This window comes from Saccostrea echinata, unplaced genomic scaffold (genome assembly GCF_033153115.1).
Source record: "Saccostrea echinata isolate AGI-Se365-2 ecotype Australia unplaced genomic scaffold, CSIRO_AGI_Sech_v1 ptg000001l, whole genome shotgun sequence".
Taxonomy (NCBI): domain Eukaryota; kingdom Metazoa; phylum Mollusca; class Bivalvia; order Ostreida; family Ostreidae; genus Saccostrea; species Saccostrea echinata.
Genome location: NW_026889750.1, coordinates 15,415,318 through 15,432,572, shown reverse-complemented (window position 1 = coordinate 15,432,572; position 17,255 = coordinate 15,415,318). Strand labels below are relative to the sequence as shown.

The window sequence follows — 17,255 nt, the reverse complement described above, 5'->3', positions numbered from 1 at the left end:
GCTCAAGTACACATGAGGATGTAGCTTTGTTTGCCAGAGAGAGCCACAAGAAGCTTGTAAATATATTTTATCAATATTATTAGTTCATAAAACACATATTTCACACATGATAAATGTTTTCATCACAAATATGTCAGATATTCATCACTGTTGTCTCGCCCTGTTGCTTTGCTGAAAATTACAGGTCCAGCATGAAAGTTGATTCTTGTTGGTCATATGTATCAAATTATTGCCAAGTGATATTCTTTCAATTGATTTTGTTCACCATATCAAGTTCACTGTACCCTTAATGCCAGAACACCCAGTTTATGTCACATTTGGGGTGCAACAAACTTTATTTTAACCACTCCATCATCAAACAAAGTTAGTTTATATTTGATTTTCAGAGTAAAAACCAAACACCTAAGCTGGGGGAAAAGCTAAAAAGGAAAAAGTTTCAAATATTAACTGCTTTAAATAAAATGAAGATCAATGAATGAATTAGGGAGATATGAAAAGGATCTTGGTGTGTGGCAGTCTGTACAATGTTAGTTACATCCCATATTACTTTGCCATTGGATGAATTCCTACCAACCCATTGATCCAAACTCATTATTGACAGCAGTCACTGCAAGCCTACATAGTGGCTTCAAAAATCACAATATCCTAACATTTGCCTGAAACTGCTACACAAATTAACACTCATTATTCTTAACTATTAATCATCTTTCTGCTAATTTTATTTGCTCTGCACTTGTTTGTGTTTTCATTGTATCAAAGTAACCTCACATTCGTAAAAAGCTTCAATTCTTTGGTTTTCAGAGTTTAAGACAATCAGTGTTTCTTAACATTTTTAAAGAAAGTTCCCACTTGCTCAGAAAAGACAAACAGCTTTTATACTCAAATGGAAATAAGAAAACACAAAAGAATCTAAAGATATTTAGTCATTTATTTGCACAAAGGAGACAAAATTTTCCTGTGTAAGTTTATGTAGTACAGTTATAGCAGTGGTATTTGCATGATTTTAAGGTTTTTGGATTTCCAACATCCGTTTTCAAAGGAAAAATAAAAACTTTTTTTAAAAACATACAGCAAAAAGTCTAAGAAATATAATTCAGTGAATCATTGCAGTCGTAGTTTGACTTTTAGGTTTCATAGTTTGAAGTTCTGTGCTTGATTTTCCAGGACTGACTGTTTTTGTTAGGAAGCTTTTCACTTTAGCTTTAGCACCAGCACCAATCCCAAAACTGCTAGATGGTAGAGGGTCTCCAAAATCACAAGTGATCATGGTTTCCATTGCCTCAGCATCACCTCTTCTGTATCCACTTTGTTTAGCAGACAATTTCCGTTTCTTTTCTCCATGTCTCCTACGAACTCTGCATAAAATACATATAATAGGTCCCAGAATGACAGTCAGTCCTATGAGTGCTCCTACTATAATACCAAAGGTGGAAGATGGGGATAGTGTAGATTCTGCAGGAATAGGAATCTTTTCAACCATTTCTTGTGGTGTAGTTAATTCTGGCATTATTTCCATTACAGCCATAGTTACCCCCATCTTGTTCTGTGATGGAGTTGATGGAGTAGTTCTATTGATTGGAACAGTGATAAGTTGTTCATGATTTATCACATGTACCTTGTCCCCTTTTTGTATTGTGATTTCAGTATCCACATTCAGTGTGGCAACTTTTTCTGTAGTAGTTGTCAAGCTGTCTCCTAAAATATGAGCGAGGTCTGAAATGGCTTTATTGTTTGATTTAGAAGATTGTTGAACTATACCAATGGCTTGTTGGATGATTTCTTTTGTTTGAACTTTATTGGCAATGGTTGTAGGGTTAGATGGTTGTTTTGAAGGTTTGTGGGGAGTCTGAGTCCATCTACTGTTTGAAATGTTTTGAGGAGCCTGTGCACTTGAAGGAAAATTTGAATTGGATGGTAGTCTTGGATTTTTTATCAGAGTTGCAAAGTTTTGTGGAATGTATTTTGATGAAAACCTGAAACTTGCTCCAGTCCTAGGAATACTTGTTTTGTTTACTTCTTGTTCTACCAATTCAGCGGGTTTAGATGTAGGTACTGGCTCTCTTTTTTGTTGCTCAATATTTTCTAACTGCTTTGTCCAAGGTGGTGGAGGGACATTTCCTTCATATCTGTACTGCATTTTGATTTTTGTTTCCCTGTTGTTGATAGCATCCATTATAGATGACAGTGACAAGTCTTTGTTGTTTCTCTGTCTGTAAACTTCATCCAGAACAGATCTGATCACATCAATATTGGTTTTGGTTCGGCTTTCTTCTTTATCTTTATCCACTTCTTTTTCGACATCTCCACCTTGTTTTTCTCCATCAGGGTCAGGTTTCTTTGTTCCCTGTAAATTTGAGCTTTGTTGTATTGAGGAAGGTGTCCATGGTTGATATCTCTGTTGTTGAAATGGCCATGCTTGATTTGTTCTTTGCTGTTGAGGAGAGGAAGCCAGCCATCCCTTTGAAGGCATTTGACTCTGTATCTTTTGGACATTCTGAATTCCTTGACTCATGATTTCACTTGTTGCAGGTTCTCCTGTCTGATTTGTCAGGGTCAACCCATTCATTCTTTGTCTAGGCATTTGAGACCAACTTGCTTGATTGTATGGAGGAGGATTATATGGGGGCTTGTTCTCAATAGCCTTTGCCCTATCATTTTTGTTCTCCAGGTGGTCAGGGATATCAGGTTGATATGACTGAGCCCATGGATTAAATCCAAAAGCATTAAAACCATAATTATAAGGATTGTAAGGATAGTTCTGGGAAACATTCATTGTCTTTGATTGGAAATGTGTTCCATTTATTCCACTTGAGTTATTAGTTTCATTTACTGAATCAATCTGTCCATGGTGTAAGAACTCAGCTAGTTTGGGTTGAATTGTTTTTGGCACAGCTGAATTTCGTCTTGAGAATGCCATTGTTATGTTAGCTGTACTGTTTTCACTTGGAGAATCGATTCCCTTCCAGACTCCAGCTCTTGTGTGAGGCCTCATGGGAAATCCTGTTTTGGGGTCAGTACCCACACCAGGGGGTCCATGGTCCATAATAGGGACTTGCATAGGATGCGGAAAAGCCATAGGGGGAATAATATCAAATGCTCCAAGGTTACCAGCATACTGATTCACTGCATGCATAGCTTGCATAGCTTGCATTCGTTGATACATTGTATCCAGCCCATCAGGAAGGTCAGGATCTAGCAAATGAAATCCAGGGCCAGTGAAAGGTGGACCTTGACTCCAAGGTCCATATGGAGACCCATTTAGGGGTCCATTGTCCCAGTTTCCATTAGGATGTCCAGTATTTGCATTTAGTGGCCCATTATTCCAATTACCATTAGTTGGTGCACTTTGCAAATTTCCAGTAGGAGCATTTCCATTCCATTTACCATTTGATGGCCCATTATTCCAATTACCATTTGGTGGTCCACCATTCCAGTTACCATTTGGTGGTCCACCATTCCAGTTACCATTTGGTGGTCCACCATTCCAGTTACCATTTGGTGGTCCACCATTCCAGTTTCCATTTGGTGGTCCACCATTCCAGTTACCATTTGGTGGTCCACTATTCCAGTTACCATTTGGTGGTCCATTGTTCCAGTTTACATTAAAACGTCTGTTATTGTTTTGCTGACCATTGTTCCATTTATTATTTGAGGATGGTACATTGTTGACCTTTGTACCAGAGGGTCCATTCTGTAAATTGCCAGTGGTCCAGATTGGTGGCCCACCATTCCAGTTTCTGCTAGATACACCATTATTCCAGTTTTGAGTTCCTGGGTTCATGGGCTGTCTGTTTTGAGGTCTGTTGTAAGTGTTTCTATTTTGATTGGAGTCAGCAGTTTGAAAAGTTTGTTGAGGAGAATTTAAGTTATTTTGTACATTTTCTTTTCTTCCATTAGATGAATTTATTGAAATTGTTTGATTTCCTGGAAATCCTGATTTTGAATTTTGACCTGTCAAATAGAAAAAAAAAACATTAAAAACTTTTTACTTGAATTGAAGGCATTTTTTTTTATTTGATTCAGGTTGCATTTCATTGTAAATCATAAAAATGGAACTTTTAAAGGACTATATTCGGTAATGACCCAATATTTGTCCCTAAAATCAAACTTTGACAGAGAAATATATAATAATGATCTAAAACGGAGGGATATCTGCAGACTTCAATGTGTTGAATATTTTCATCAGCCATGACACCATCAGAAAAATGACATAAATTCAAAATTTCCATGATTAATACAGAAAAGGTATATATTACGTCGATATTTTGAATAAAAGGCACGGAGCACAGGTCTGCTCTAACTCAATGTTTTGATATACTGTGAAGAAAGATAATATCAATTAAATATGTGAATATTGTCCTGGAGCAGGTCTGCGCTTTATAAATTTTGTAGTAAAAAATGAACAAATTTTGTTCCTTTTTTTTCTCTTTCTGAAAAATAATACAAAATCCAAATAGTTTGTGATGTCATAGAAACAAAAATTGTCAAACCTACTTCAAAATTATGATATTTTCAGTTGATTTAGATTTTTCATACAATTCAGCACTTTTCAATAAATTTTCAAAATTTGACTTTAATGGGGGGCAAAAATATGCATGTACGGCATATAGCTCTTTGCATACCTTGTCATTGGTCATTTGCAAACTTATTTTGTTAAAACACACTTTGATTCTACACACAAGTATTCCTAAGTTGATATTAATAAGATGCTTGAGTTTCTCATTGACAGTATCCATATAGTTTTTGGAGATCAGATCTTCCAACAATCTGCTGGAATCCCCATGGGAATCCATGGGTATTGTTTTTGTATTCTTATGAAGCACTATACCAGTATTCATTGACAAAAACTTCTACATGAAAAGAAAAAGTCTTTTGCTCTGACCTTCAATTCAACATTTAGATATATCAGTGAAGTTTAACAAGTAACAATTCATTTTCACTCTTATGTTCATTCAATATATCACACATGGAACTCAGAATGAAAGACACCTTAGAGTCTGATACACCTGCTTCGTATTTGGATATTTTATTAGAGAAAGACATTGATAGCAAACCAACAACTAAACTTTATGATAAATGTGTGATGACTTGCAACTTTTCTTTTGTCGAAGTCCCTTATTTATGTAGCAATATACCATTATAACCTGCAGTTGATTTGATACACAAGAGCAAGTTCTATGTATGAACAATTTCTGAAAGGAGGCAGGCTATTGACAAATAAGTTGATGATTCAAGGATTAATGATTTAACATTATGCAAATTCTATGGTTGATACGATGACTCTGTTTTTCAAAAACAGTCTGTCGTAAAGGCTATTATTTTAACACTGAATTGTCAATGAATTTTTCCAATCTTGACAGAGGCACATGGTGGATGTAACCGGTTGAAAGAGGATGCTTAGTCCTACATGCACCTAATCCCATCTCTGTTTTTAGAGGTCCTAGTTGGCTCTGCTCACAATTTATATTGTAAATGGACTTTTGAGTATGATTGCTGTTTGTTATCTTCATATTTCATGTATTAGTAAAACTAGAAAATGTGCTAATTCATCAACATGCATTTTTCCAAGAATGCTTTATGGTCTTAAATAATATAAGACTATGAAGACCAAAATGTTTCCTTGAATGCCCTAAAATACAGTATCTTTTGTAGTACAGGTCCCAGGATCCTGAATCAGTCGTAAATTTCAGTAATTCATAAAATGAATATTAATTATACACTGATAATAAAAATTAAAATTAACAACATGAAAGGGAAAGAATTTTCAATAACATTTCAAACAGCTAGGTTCACTAAATCCATAAAATGGTCCTGTCCATATACCAATTAACCGACCAAGTCCCAATGTTCCATTTCAAACATTAATATAAAACAGAGAGTAAGTGTTTTCATTTCCTATAAAAAGATTTCCTTTCGGAGTCCAGGTATTGAAAAACAGGCTCTGTGAAATTGTAATTTCTTGGATTTTGAAGAAAATGGGTATATTTGAGAACCTTCAGCAAAGGATTAAAATATGAGCCCACCTCGCGATCCAAATAATAAAACATGGATTATAATCTTCTGAAACAGTACTTTCATCATTTTAGATCAGAGGTTGTGGTCTTTACAAAATGTTGAAAAACAACTTATATTTTTGGCCATTTTTGAAGAAATTTTCAGGATTTAAGGATAATGACACAATTTATGACGTCATAATACATACACTAGCGAGAAGATTACATCATTTTTAACAGATATGCAATCACCAAGGGTCCAAGTCAAATTTAATGTATTTTCAAGTAAAACTGGGCATTTATGATTTTTATGACGTCGAGCTCTTGGAGCTCGAACGTCATCTAGCAAGTGCCCAGTTGAAATAGCGACCGAATGTGTCAGTTGATGCATCTGCAATAGAAAATAGCAATAGCTATAAACCATATTTCTTTGAAAACGCTCAAAATGAATAATAGCTTGAAAATAAAATTGCATCAATTATATCTGCAATTAATTCCATTGCAAAACAACGATATTATGTTTTATTCTCATACAAGAAAAACGTGATGGTTTTTGCGGACGAATTTCTAGAGAAAGGGTGCATTGAATGACATGAATAACATTTCGGAACAATAACCGTGTAACATAAACAACACAACAGGAGGTAAAATAATTACAAAATTACATAAACACGAATACTACAAGACTAAAAAGATAGAATTTCTAAATCTTAGCTTTACTTATACAATCTTTTAAGCAACGCTATCCTAAAAACCGATGATATTGACCAGTATTACTGTATTTCTCCATTTCCCAGTATACCACGCCCAATCATAACTTGATCGTAATTGTAACAGAACAGAGTCTTGATTGTAGTTTAGATGCAATCGCTAATACAACGTTTTGACATTGGCAATTAGAAAAATATATTTTATAAATTCATGAAATCTTTCATAGTTCTTCAATTGACTGAAAAGAATTTAGCATGAACATGTTCGACGGTGTCTGGTCAATTCGAATCCTGCTCCATTCGGACCATGACATAAGGCCCCAGACTGTAATTGTGATATTTTGTTTAAAACTATTTTTTTTTAATTATGTCTCCAGAGTCACTCACTTGACTTATTGCTATCTTCAAATTCAAAAAGATCTTTTGAAATTGTTTTTCTTGTTCGACATCATTGAAGCCTTTCAGGCTTTTGATTCAGAAATTCACAGGGCCAAAGAGGTCCTAAGTGAACCTTGTTCTTTTGTGTGTCTTCTATAACAAAAAAACTTTAAGACAATGTACAAATTTTGAATTAAGTCTAAAATTGCTTCATGATCTTGGGGCCAGATGTCTAGATCCTATAAGTACTTTGAAATCTATAGGTTATAAAGTTTTACTTACAATATTTGAGGTATGTTGTGCTCAAGGAGTTGTAAGTCTAAATGTGTAGGGCTGTAGCTTACCTTGGTTGGCAGTCTGTGCTATGATTTCCTCCCAAAAAATTATTCCACAAATTGAAATGGCAAAAAAGTATTTTTTCATTGTTTTAGTATATGACTTTTCAAAATGAACTTCTTTTAACTGAATATGCATTTCTGGATATGGACTAAAGACCAATGAATCTTAATGAAGCAATTCATTGTTAAATTGACACAAGGTGATTAAGAGTTTGAAATCCTGATTAATGGGTCATTGTTCACGTAAGACATTTGTCAAATAAACTATAGATGTGACCAAATGCAGAGAGTTTGTCTTCAGGCTGTTTGTGTTGTTGAGCCACTGGACCTACCAGGTACAAGACCATGTCATTGTTTCCTTATGTGATTGGCAGCAATGAATTAAAAAATGTCAAAAATTGGGATGTAATTTACTCCCTTTATCCTCTTTTCAAAGAAATTAAAACAAAAAAGATATGTTAATGCAGTACAAGGGGTTCTTCTTTATATCAAAAGATCTGAAGTCTTCAACTTTATGATTTGATTGACGTGGTTAAAAAGAAAAGAAAGGAGATGCAGAATATTTTACTAACAGATACCCATTATATATGTCTTCAGTTAAACATACATAATAAACACATATAATCCTATAATACTGTTTAAAAAATTTTAAGTTCATGTAAGTGAATACTGTATAGGTCATTAATTTAATGGGTTGTATTTTTCATGTTTTTCTCACTTCTGACATGATTTTGGTTGATTATATTAACAGAATTTACATAAAATAAGTAACTTGCATTATTATATTGCAAAGGAGAAATGATAATTCTGTATTAAATGTTTCACTCAAATCAACCCTGCTTTTGTCAACAAGATGTATTAATTAACTACATAAACTATACTCAGGGTTTAAATTAAGTGTTCAGTATATTTGATCACTCATTAAAAGTCATGTTTAATGGGCTGAAGTATGGAGAAATTAATTTCAAACCCCCTCAATTTGATTTGCTGTTGGTCCTGCAGCAATGTTAAAAGAAGCTTTTGTATTTCCATCTGCTGCCAAAGTAATAAATTGTGGATGAAATTCAACATTTCATTGTTTCAATTTGTTAATAATTCAAGTTATTTGAATTGAATAGCATATAATGTTGATAAAAAGAATATGCACCACTGCTTGTGGTTATGTTGTTTGTTAAGTGTAATCAAGGCAGACAAACCTTGTGTTTTATTTGATCAAACCAATACATCGAGTCACAGTTAAGTACATGGAGCTGTTAATCTGCTGGAAAACATTGAATTAAATAATTAATTGTAATTAAATGAAAATTAATTACTTCTTGTAATTACTGAATGGCTATGTAATACTGGTAATCATGCAGGAATCACATTTTAAAAAAAAAAAAAAAAAAAATTATTGAAAACTTATCAACGCATGCAGTTTCTTGAATTCACAGATTTATTAACACCATGAATATAGTGAATACACCGCAAGTTATTTACGAGATGAATTTAATTTTTTAGAATTCATGAGGACATGAACTACGAGACTTCACGCCGGCATATTTCATGAAGCATTGGTGCTTCATGATAAATATGGAGATGTGAAGCATTGTAGTTCATGTACCTCATGAATTCTCAAAAATTAAATTCATATCTTATGTTTACATTATTTTTCTGGTGACTTTCCACATATTTTTGTCATTCAATGATCATTTTTGAAAAAAAGTTTGCACTATTTTTTGACTTCAATCACATCACAATGGAAATATTCTTACTCATCCCACGGTAGTTCATGAGAAAATGAACTTTTTCTAATTTGCAAAGAATCTTAAGAAAAAATATTTGGAAATGTAAATATTTTCCCCTTATACAGATTGTTACTGCAAACATTAACCTATATTTATGAAAAAAAAAACTCAACATTTTGTTCAATCCTGTTGTCATTTTGAGAATCATCTTTAATCTTTAAACCATTTAACAGGGGCATTATCTGTGTAATTCATGTTAATATCACCTTGGATGGTAAAGGGTGAATTAAAAAAAAATGACCAAATGCATATTTATCAACCCACACTAAAAATACATACAATGAAAATAGATTTCTATGTCTCAGCATATGTCTTTAGATAGTGTCTAAATACCTGCCAAATATCTCGTTGATATCTCAATTAACAAAAAAGTTATGCCCAAAAATGATGCTAAAATTGTCAGGAGTGCAACACCTTTTTGTGACATTTTGAAATTTCAATATTTTTTGGAGATCTGTGAAATAAAAAATAATGCTTCATGTTGAAAATAAAGACTTTCCTGATAATATTCAAAGTATTGAGCTTTAAATGTGGACTGTCATAACTTTTGTTTAATCAAGTTGTGGTCGTGGCTGATGTTTAAAAAAATGTTATACCATGTCAGGAGTGCAACAGAAAAAATGTAGTGTTGCCAAAAAAACATCAATTGTAAAATTCTCATAGAAAATTAAGACAAAAAAGAATTTTGGAAGTGTAAAATAATAACTGATATACATTTTAAAACTTAAAAATGTTATATAAATCACAAGCAGCATTAATGAGAGTCAAGTATATGTGCATACCCAAAAATGTCAGGAGTGCAACATTTGATGTTTTGCTCCCAAGCATAAAAAAACTATTATCATTATATGATTTTCTGATTTTTATTTTGGAAAATAAAGACACTAAGAACATTTTTACCAAATAGATTTATCAATTACAGGATCTGTCTGTGCTTCAGATCCATATTTCTATGGTCAGGAGTGCAACACATTTTTTTAAAGATTCAAGTTGTGTGAAGAAAAGACTTCTATTCATGCTTAGAAGTATTCATTAATTAATAATGATCTTTTTGTATAATTCAATGCTAAATTATTGACATTTTTATTATTAAAATCCTTCCTTTTTCAATTTTATCAATTCAGATGTGTTTTTATCTTTTTTGTGATTTTTTTAATGAACGTTAAAAATAAACACACTAAGACATTGTCATTAAATTCAAGTAATTCCTCCTCAACTTCACTGAAACAACAGAACAAGTTCTTATGTAATTTTCACTTCACAATTCTACTTTAAAGGCACCAATGCTTTTGGTCAGGAGTGCAACAAATATGTTAGAATTATAAATCATCCAATAAGAATAAAAATAAAGAAAAAATGATGAGTAGAATTTTTCTGGGGGGTTGCTGTGTTTGTCCTCTAAAGGAAAATATGCTTTAAAATATATTTTATCTTCTAAATATACATTTAAGCTAGTTTTTTGGGCATAAAATAGGGTATAATTCCAGATAAAATGTGAATTTTAAATACTTTCATCTGTTTATTTATGAAGTATTGGACTATAAGTATTGCACAATTTCATTACCACTTGATGTTGCCAACACTTTATGAATTTTTGTGTTCTATGGTTTTAATTTTAAACTTTACTGCAGTCAGGAGTGCAACAAAACTGGTTCATAATTACCGATGCTTTTTAACTATCTTTACTAAAAAATAAGTTGAAAAAAAATGCTTGATACTATTTGATGTTCAAAACACTATGGCTATCAACAAATAACAGAAAAATTACAGTCAATTCAGGGAATATTTTTCATCATTTCACATATATTTTAAATACAATTTATATATATTACACTTTGCAAATAATCATGTTTTAAGGTCTTCAAAATATGAAAAACCTGCTGTAAACGATGAAAAATATCAACACGACAAATTGATTTACAAAGTAAGAATGGGTTATTGTGTGTTATGATTTTTAAAACAATGTTAAATAAAATACATATCAGATGTCAGGAGTGCAACACAATAATGAAACATAGGGTCACTTCAAAATCTAGTATTTTTTGTAAGAGAACTCGTATATAACAATTCTTTTTTGGCCTAGATTTAAAGAATTGACTTGAACGGACAAAAAAGTGAACTTGGGGAATTTTATTGCTTCATATTTTTTTCATATTAAAACTTTTCAAACCAGAATTGAAAAAATAATGTAAAATAACAATCAAAAAGCCATTTTTTGTCACACGTACAAGAGAAGATACTCATTCAAGGTCTAGATTTAATCATTTATACCCCTTTTACCATTTTGAAACATAAAAAACTATAATTTCTTGTGATTATGTATTTTAGAAAGTCTTTCAAGGTGTAATGATATTTTCTTTTTTCAAAAGAAATTTTACTAATAAAAATTCTGAAACTTTTTAATCCAATTGTCTATTCCATTGCCACTTCAGGATTTTAAACTAGAATGCATTTGCAATATGATGATATAAGTGAAAAATATGTTATAAGTAGTTGAATTTTGCCAAAAAAAATTCAGTTTGGTGGTCATTTTTTTTTAATTCACCCTAAACAAAGAAATGTTTCACTACATTTCTTCATGGCCAGAGGAAAAAATTATGGACTTGTACTTCAAAGCTCTGGAAAACAATCGCATTTGATTCAATAAATAGATAAGATTGATTAAAAAATATAGCTTCTGTCGTATGAATGCCATAGGCAAGGGAGCTAATCCCTGTTAAGACACAGACAATTGGCAGCAGTTAAGCAGTTATCTATCATGGATGAAGAAAAGACCAAACTTGCAGGCAGTGTATATGCATAGTAGCTTTCACTTTTAAAGTGTTAAATTTCTTGTTGATTGTATTACTCCTAGGCATTTTCCAATCACATTTATTGTGTATTGTAGTATTAGAGTCCAATTGTATTGGAACTGACACAGAATAATAAGAATTTGTTGCTAATAACATCCCTCCCCCAATTTACACAGATTTTATTTTAACATGAATTTTAGCCTAGTTGTATAGTTAAAAGAATTTTTTTTGGGGGGGGGGGGGGTAAAAGATGGTAATTTAATTAAATCTCAGATGATTTGATTTCTAAAGATACGATAGCCTGTAGTGCTAAGTTTACACACAAAATTCATAGTAAGTCAATGCCTGGTGAGCAGAAATTTTTTGATCTTTAATTGATATGAATTTATTTTTTTTTTTCAAACTCGTTTGTTGTAATTAACTCTTTTAAAAAAAATCAATAGTTTTAGAGATATTATGAAACGGAGTGTGAGAAAGATCAGTCCATTATATGAAAGTGTTGAATATCAGATTATCTTAATTCACTACCTACTTATGTAGAATAATAAATAATAATAGAAAAAAAAATGAAGGTCATTCCGATGATATTATGAATTTATTTTTTGTTTCACATATGACCTAATTTATATTTTTAAAAAATTGAAAGAATTTGCCAAAAGCATCAAAGTTTTGCATTGGTTTATATAAGAAAAATCTTCTCAAAAACAGCAAGGCAATGATTTGTCTTTTTATTTTGTAGTGCAGATTCAAATTCATTAAAAATCTAAAGGGGGAGGGGGCATAGAATGGAATAAACATTTACTTGGGAATATAATTTAGAAAAATACAAAATAACTTTTGTAAGAGAAGAGGGCAACACAAATAGTATTAATATGAAAACATCCAAAGTTGTGTTTAAGTTTTTCAAATTTCAGTTATGGAGGTGCCGGCCATGTGGTTAGGATGGAGGAAAAATAAAATTTTACATAATACGTGTAAACAGGGAATAAATCTTAAGTTTAGAGCACTAATGCCATATTAGTCATATTGATAACGAAGCATTTATTTATTGGTTAAGGCATGATGCATTGGGCTAGAATGGGGCCACATTATTGGGTTAGAAATTTTTCCTGGGAATAAATTATGAAGATTTTTTTTTCAATCTGATGAAAAACAGAAGGGCCAGTGTGACTCAGGTAAGCATTAAGGCCCATGGGCCTCTTTTTTTTCTGAATGCCTATATATGCTCAATGTTGATATCAAGCCCCAGCTGCTTTTTAAGTCGATAAAAGCAAAGCAAACAACAAGCATTAGAAGAAGTATGAAGTTTATTATACTGTGAAATTGCAGCATTACTAAATCTTTCTTTCAAAATAAAAATGTTTAAATAATTTGACAGGTTAGTGGTGAGAAGGTGAGCAAGGTTAGCCTGGTAGATTTGGCAGGCAGTGAGCGTGCCCAGAAAACTGGTGCCGTCGGAGATCGATTGAGGGAGGGAAGTAACATAAATAAGTGAGAATCAGTTTGTGTGATTTATCAATAGTTTTTCTACACATAGGAATTCTTTATTTTATCAAAAAATAGAATCAAAATTGAAAATATATAATACAAGGATGCATTTTAATGAAATAATTGAAAGAAATATTTTAAAAGAACTGAATTTCAGGTCACTGACAACATTGGGTCTAGTCATCTCTGCATTAGCCGACCAATCAGCTGGCAGCAAGAAGAAGGATAAGTTTGTTCCATACCGAGACTCTGTCTTAACATGGCTACTCAAGGTCTGAGGCACTTCAGTTGAACATTTAAAATTTACTTTTATAAAAAATCCAAATTTAATGAATGATAAACTCAAATATAGAACACAATGAAATAATGATATAAAGGTTTTCCAGTTATCTTGGATGAACTGTATTGAAAATAAAATGCAGAATAATTTGTTTTCCCCCAAAGATTAGTCATTATTTACAAGATCAATAGAGGCAAAGTTGTTAACCACTATTGACAAGTCCAAACATTCAATATAGTAGAAGTGAAAACCATAGATGTGTTTAAAACTCAGTTAGATTAATATTTTATTGTTGACTGCACTACAGGATAATCTTGGAGGGAACAGTAAGACAGTGATGGTGGCTACCATTTCCCCAGCAGCTGATAATTATGAAGAAACCTTGTCAACTCTGCGGTATGCTGACCGTGCTAAGAAGATTGTGAACCATGCAGTGGTCAATGAGGATCCTAATGCCCGGATCATACGAGATCTCAGGGACGAGGTGGATATGCTCAAACAACAGCTCAATGAAGCTCAGGTAGAAATAAGCTCAAATACTATCTCAGGAGACCTGTATAGTAGCTGTAATTTCCTGATTGTAATTCACTCAGTGTGAGATGTTAAGGTTCAAACTTAAACTTTGGGAGGGTCAAATGTAAGCATCTGTTAAATTCTAGCACAAATTATCATTCCCTTTTATTATTACTCCCTGACAATGCCCCAAAGAAGTTCAGGCTTCAGGGCCATAAAACTTGGACAAGCTCAGTTTTGATCTCAATCTCAGTTTTACAAAAGGAACAATATATTGGAAAAGTGAGAACTGAGATCAAAAGAAAACTAATCGAAGTTTTATGGTCAGGGAAAAACTCGCACTTTACTTCATAATGGGCAAAGACGATTTCTTGTAAAAGCAAGAAAAATTGCCAAGCTTATTCATCAATTACAGAGCCTGTGTTCGTTGCCAGAGCAAAAGAAGACATATATCACAAAAACTAAAAACAATATAAGTTAATTCTAGTTATCACTTGATCAGTGACAATAAACATTTATAATTTCTTTATGCATGTTGCTGTGCTGGAGGTGCTTGACGATGTAACGACGGCATCATGTTGACATTACTGAGTGTTATACTACTCTTTTTCTTTGTGCATGCTGTTGAATCCAGTGCATGTCCATTGCTTTTAAAACCTTTTTTTCATGTTTTTGGCACAGGTCACTTTTTATCAGTATTACAACATAAAACATAGCAGAGTAAACCAAAATATCTCAACAATCTAGAAAAAGGAGAAGTTCTGTATCAGATATCTCAATTTTTTTTCTGATCACCATGAAAATGGTGAGGGAAGGACTTTCAATACTGGAGAAGTTGACTCTACACATATTTCCCTTTTATCTCAAGAGAATGTGAAGTAAGGTAGAAATGTACATTACACAACTACTTTTGGCCTATTCTGAGTATGAAGGTTCCCAAGTGTGCTTTAATGTGCGTCAATCTTTCTATCACTACTTTTTAGCCAGGTCCATTCAAAGAAGATTTTTGATGCCGTAAAAAGTGCAGAAAAATGACTTAATGGAGTCTTTTTCATTAGCAGATTAATTTAGTATTCATAATGACAATAATATATTATATTGCAATTCAAAGTTCATTTTTTAAAAAATTATTTACCAGAGCATGCAGGCTCCAGCACTACAGGATAGACTTCAGGAATCAGAGAAACTTATCAAAGAAATGACAAAGACCTGGGAGGAGAAACTGGCAGAGAAGGATAAGATTAACCAGGTAATTAACCAACAAACTCAGGATAAAATAACTAGGCAATTAAGCAGCAAACTTGGATAGATAAATAACAGTTTAATTAACAAGCAAACTCAGGGAGAGTTATTTAACTTGGCATTCCTGCAGATAAATTAATAACATTGTTATTAGTAAGCAAAGTCAGAGATTATGATAAAAACAGAATGTTTTTACCAAGTGGACAGAAGATTACATGTATCCCCAAAACATCAATGTGGGCTTGTTAAACTTGAAAAGTTGGAGGGGGGGGGGGGCAAATGAACCCAAGGGGTTTAAATGTTGTAAACAAGTTTGGGGACTAAGTTTTAAATGTCTGTTATTTAATACCCCGGACTTTGTGTAATCAATAAATAACATTTGTTGAGGTCTTTGATTACTAGCTGTGTTTGTTTTTCTTACAGGAGCGACATGAAGCATTAGAGAAGATGGGTGTGTCAGTGCAAACCTCTGGGATAAAAGTGGAGAAAGGAAGATGTTTCCTTGTCAACTTGAATGCTGATCCTTCCTTGAATGAGCTGCTGGTGTATTATTTGAAGGTAAGGTCCACCCCCGATCAAATGATAGGTCATCCTTTCAGTACTGTCTGTGCAGTTATTTTACCAGATTCATATTCTCACAAAATCATTACTTAATCTTGTAAAGGGGGCAATTTTATTTTTCAGGCAACATTATTTTATAAAGTGTAAATTCAAATCCATTATTGCAATACTGTGTTGTTTTAGATGATTATATAATTCTTAATATTTTTAAATTATGATTTTAATGACTTATTTACACAAATTTTTCTGATTATCTGTGAATACAAATTTTTAGTGTGACATCACAATGACTTGAAACAAGTGAGATATGCTCCTCTTAGCTAGTGTGAAACAAATGGGAGGATCATGGATCTTCAAATTTTTTTGTCTGTTTTCTGTACTAAACACTTCCCTTTTTCATATCATATATGGTACCAATTTTGATGCACCAGATGTGCATTTCGACAAATTATGTCTCTTCAGTGATGCTCATGCTCCCGCACTAAAGGAATGAGGTTTGTGTGTTCTACTACGATGACAATATCTTTTGTTGCAAACAATGCATATTTTGCCATTTTGCTTTAGAAAGTTTGGGACAGTGACAGTGCACGTGCAACATTGCACTTTGAAATGTGACGTCGAACAGGAATAGTCTGCAATGTATTTACATTAATTGTTGCATTTATCTGGTAACTGTTGGAATTAAGTGTTCTTACAGCTGTAAATATATTTGTTAAGTGCTTGCAGTTATTGTAATGAATATGCATTGGTATGTATTTTTGCTCTCTGTGAGTTATTATCTTGAGGAAATTAGTATCTGAAGTCTTCATATATGGAAACTTATGGCTAAGCATTGTTGACTGTGATAAATGGATTTCTTGAACCTGGATGGAATTTATAGTGATAGCGATGCGATCATAGCTATAAGTTAAAAGTCAAGCACTTCAGAGATTACCTGTACCTGTTAACTTACTTAGATGAAAAAAAAAAACGAGATTGAGCTCCAGGTTCGAATTACATGATATCTTAAAAACCAATGAGATTTTATGACCGAGTGGCTTCAAAAAATGGCTATCCAAGCAAACCAAAAGTGAATTTTGTAGAAAAATGGTAGATTTTTAATAAAAGAAATAAGGGGTAGATTGACTGAAAAAGCTTGGTAGACTTCACCTAAAGCAGTAGAATTAATATGTG

General features: G+C 32.7%; 2 protein-coding genes across 4 annotated transcripts in view; one reads left to right on the top strand and one right to left on the bottom strand.

Annotated features, from left to right (window-relative positions):
• The window catches only part of LOC133185567 (kinesin-like protein KIF13A), a 202,298-nt gene that overhangs the window by 60,617 nt on the left and 124,426 nt on the right, over positions 1-17,255 (top strand). For all 3 annotated transcript variants that reach the window (XM_061320866.1, XM_061320884.1, XM_061320876.1), the window contains exons 9-13: positions 13,377-13,489; positions 13,644-13,758; positions 14,074-14,286; positions 15,418-15,528; positions 15,945-16,079. In XM_061320866.1, coding sequence (XP_061176850.1) covers positions 13,377-13,489; positions 13,644-13,758; positions 14,074-14,286; positions 15,418-15,528; positions 15,945-16,079 — 687 coding nt within the window. The remainder of the gene's footprint in view (positions 1-13,376; positions 13,490-13,643; positions 13,759-14,073; positions 14,287-15,417; positions 15,529-15,944; positions 16,080-17,255) is intronic.
• On the bottom strand, positions 901-5,423 carry LOC133181125 (putative uncharacterized protein DDB_G0286901). The gene is made up of 2 exons (XM_061315670.1): positions 5,408-5,423; positions 901-3,951 (listed from the first exon to the last, which is right to left on the bottom strand). Exons 1-2 carry the CDS (start codon positions 5,421-5,423, stop codon positions 1,094-1,096), a joined length of 2,874 nt encoding a protein of 957 aa, XP_061171654.1. The 3' UTR covers positions 901-1,093.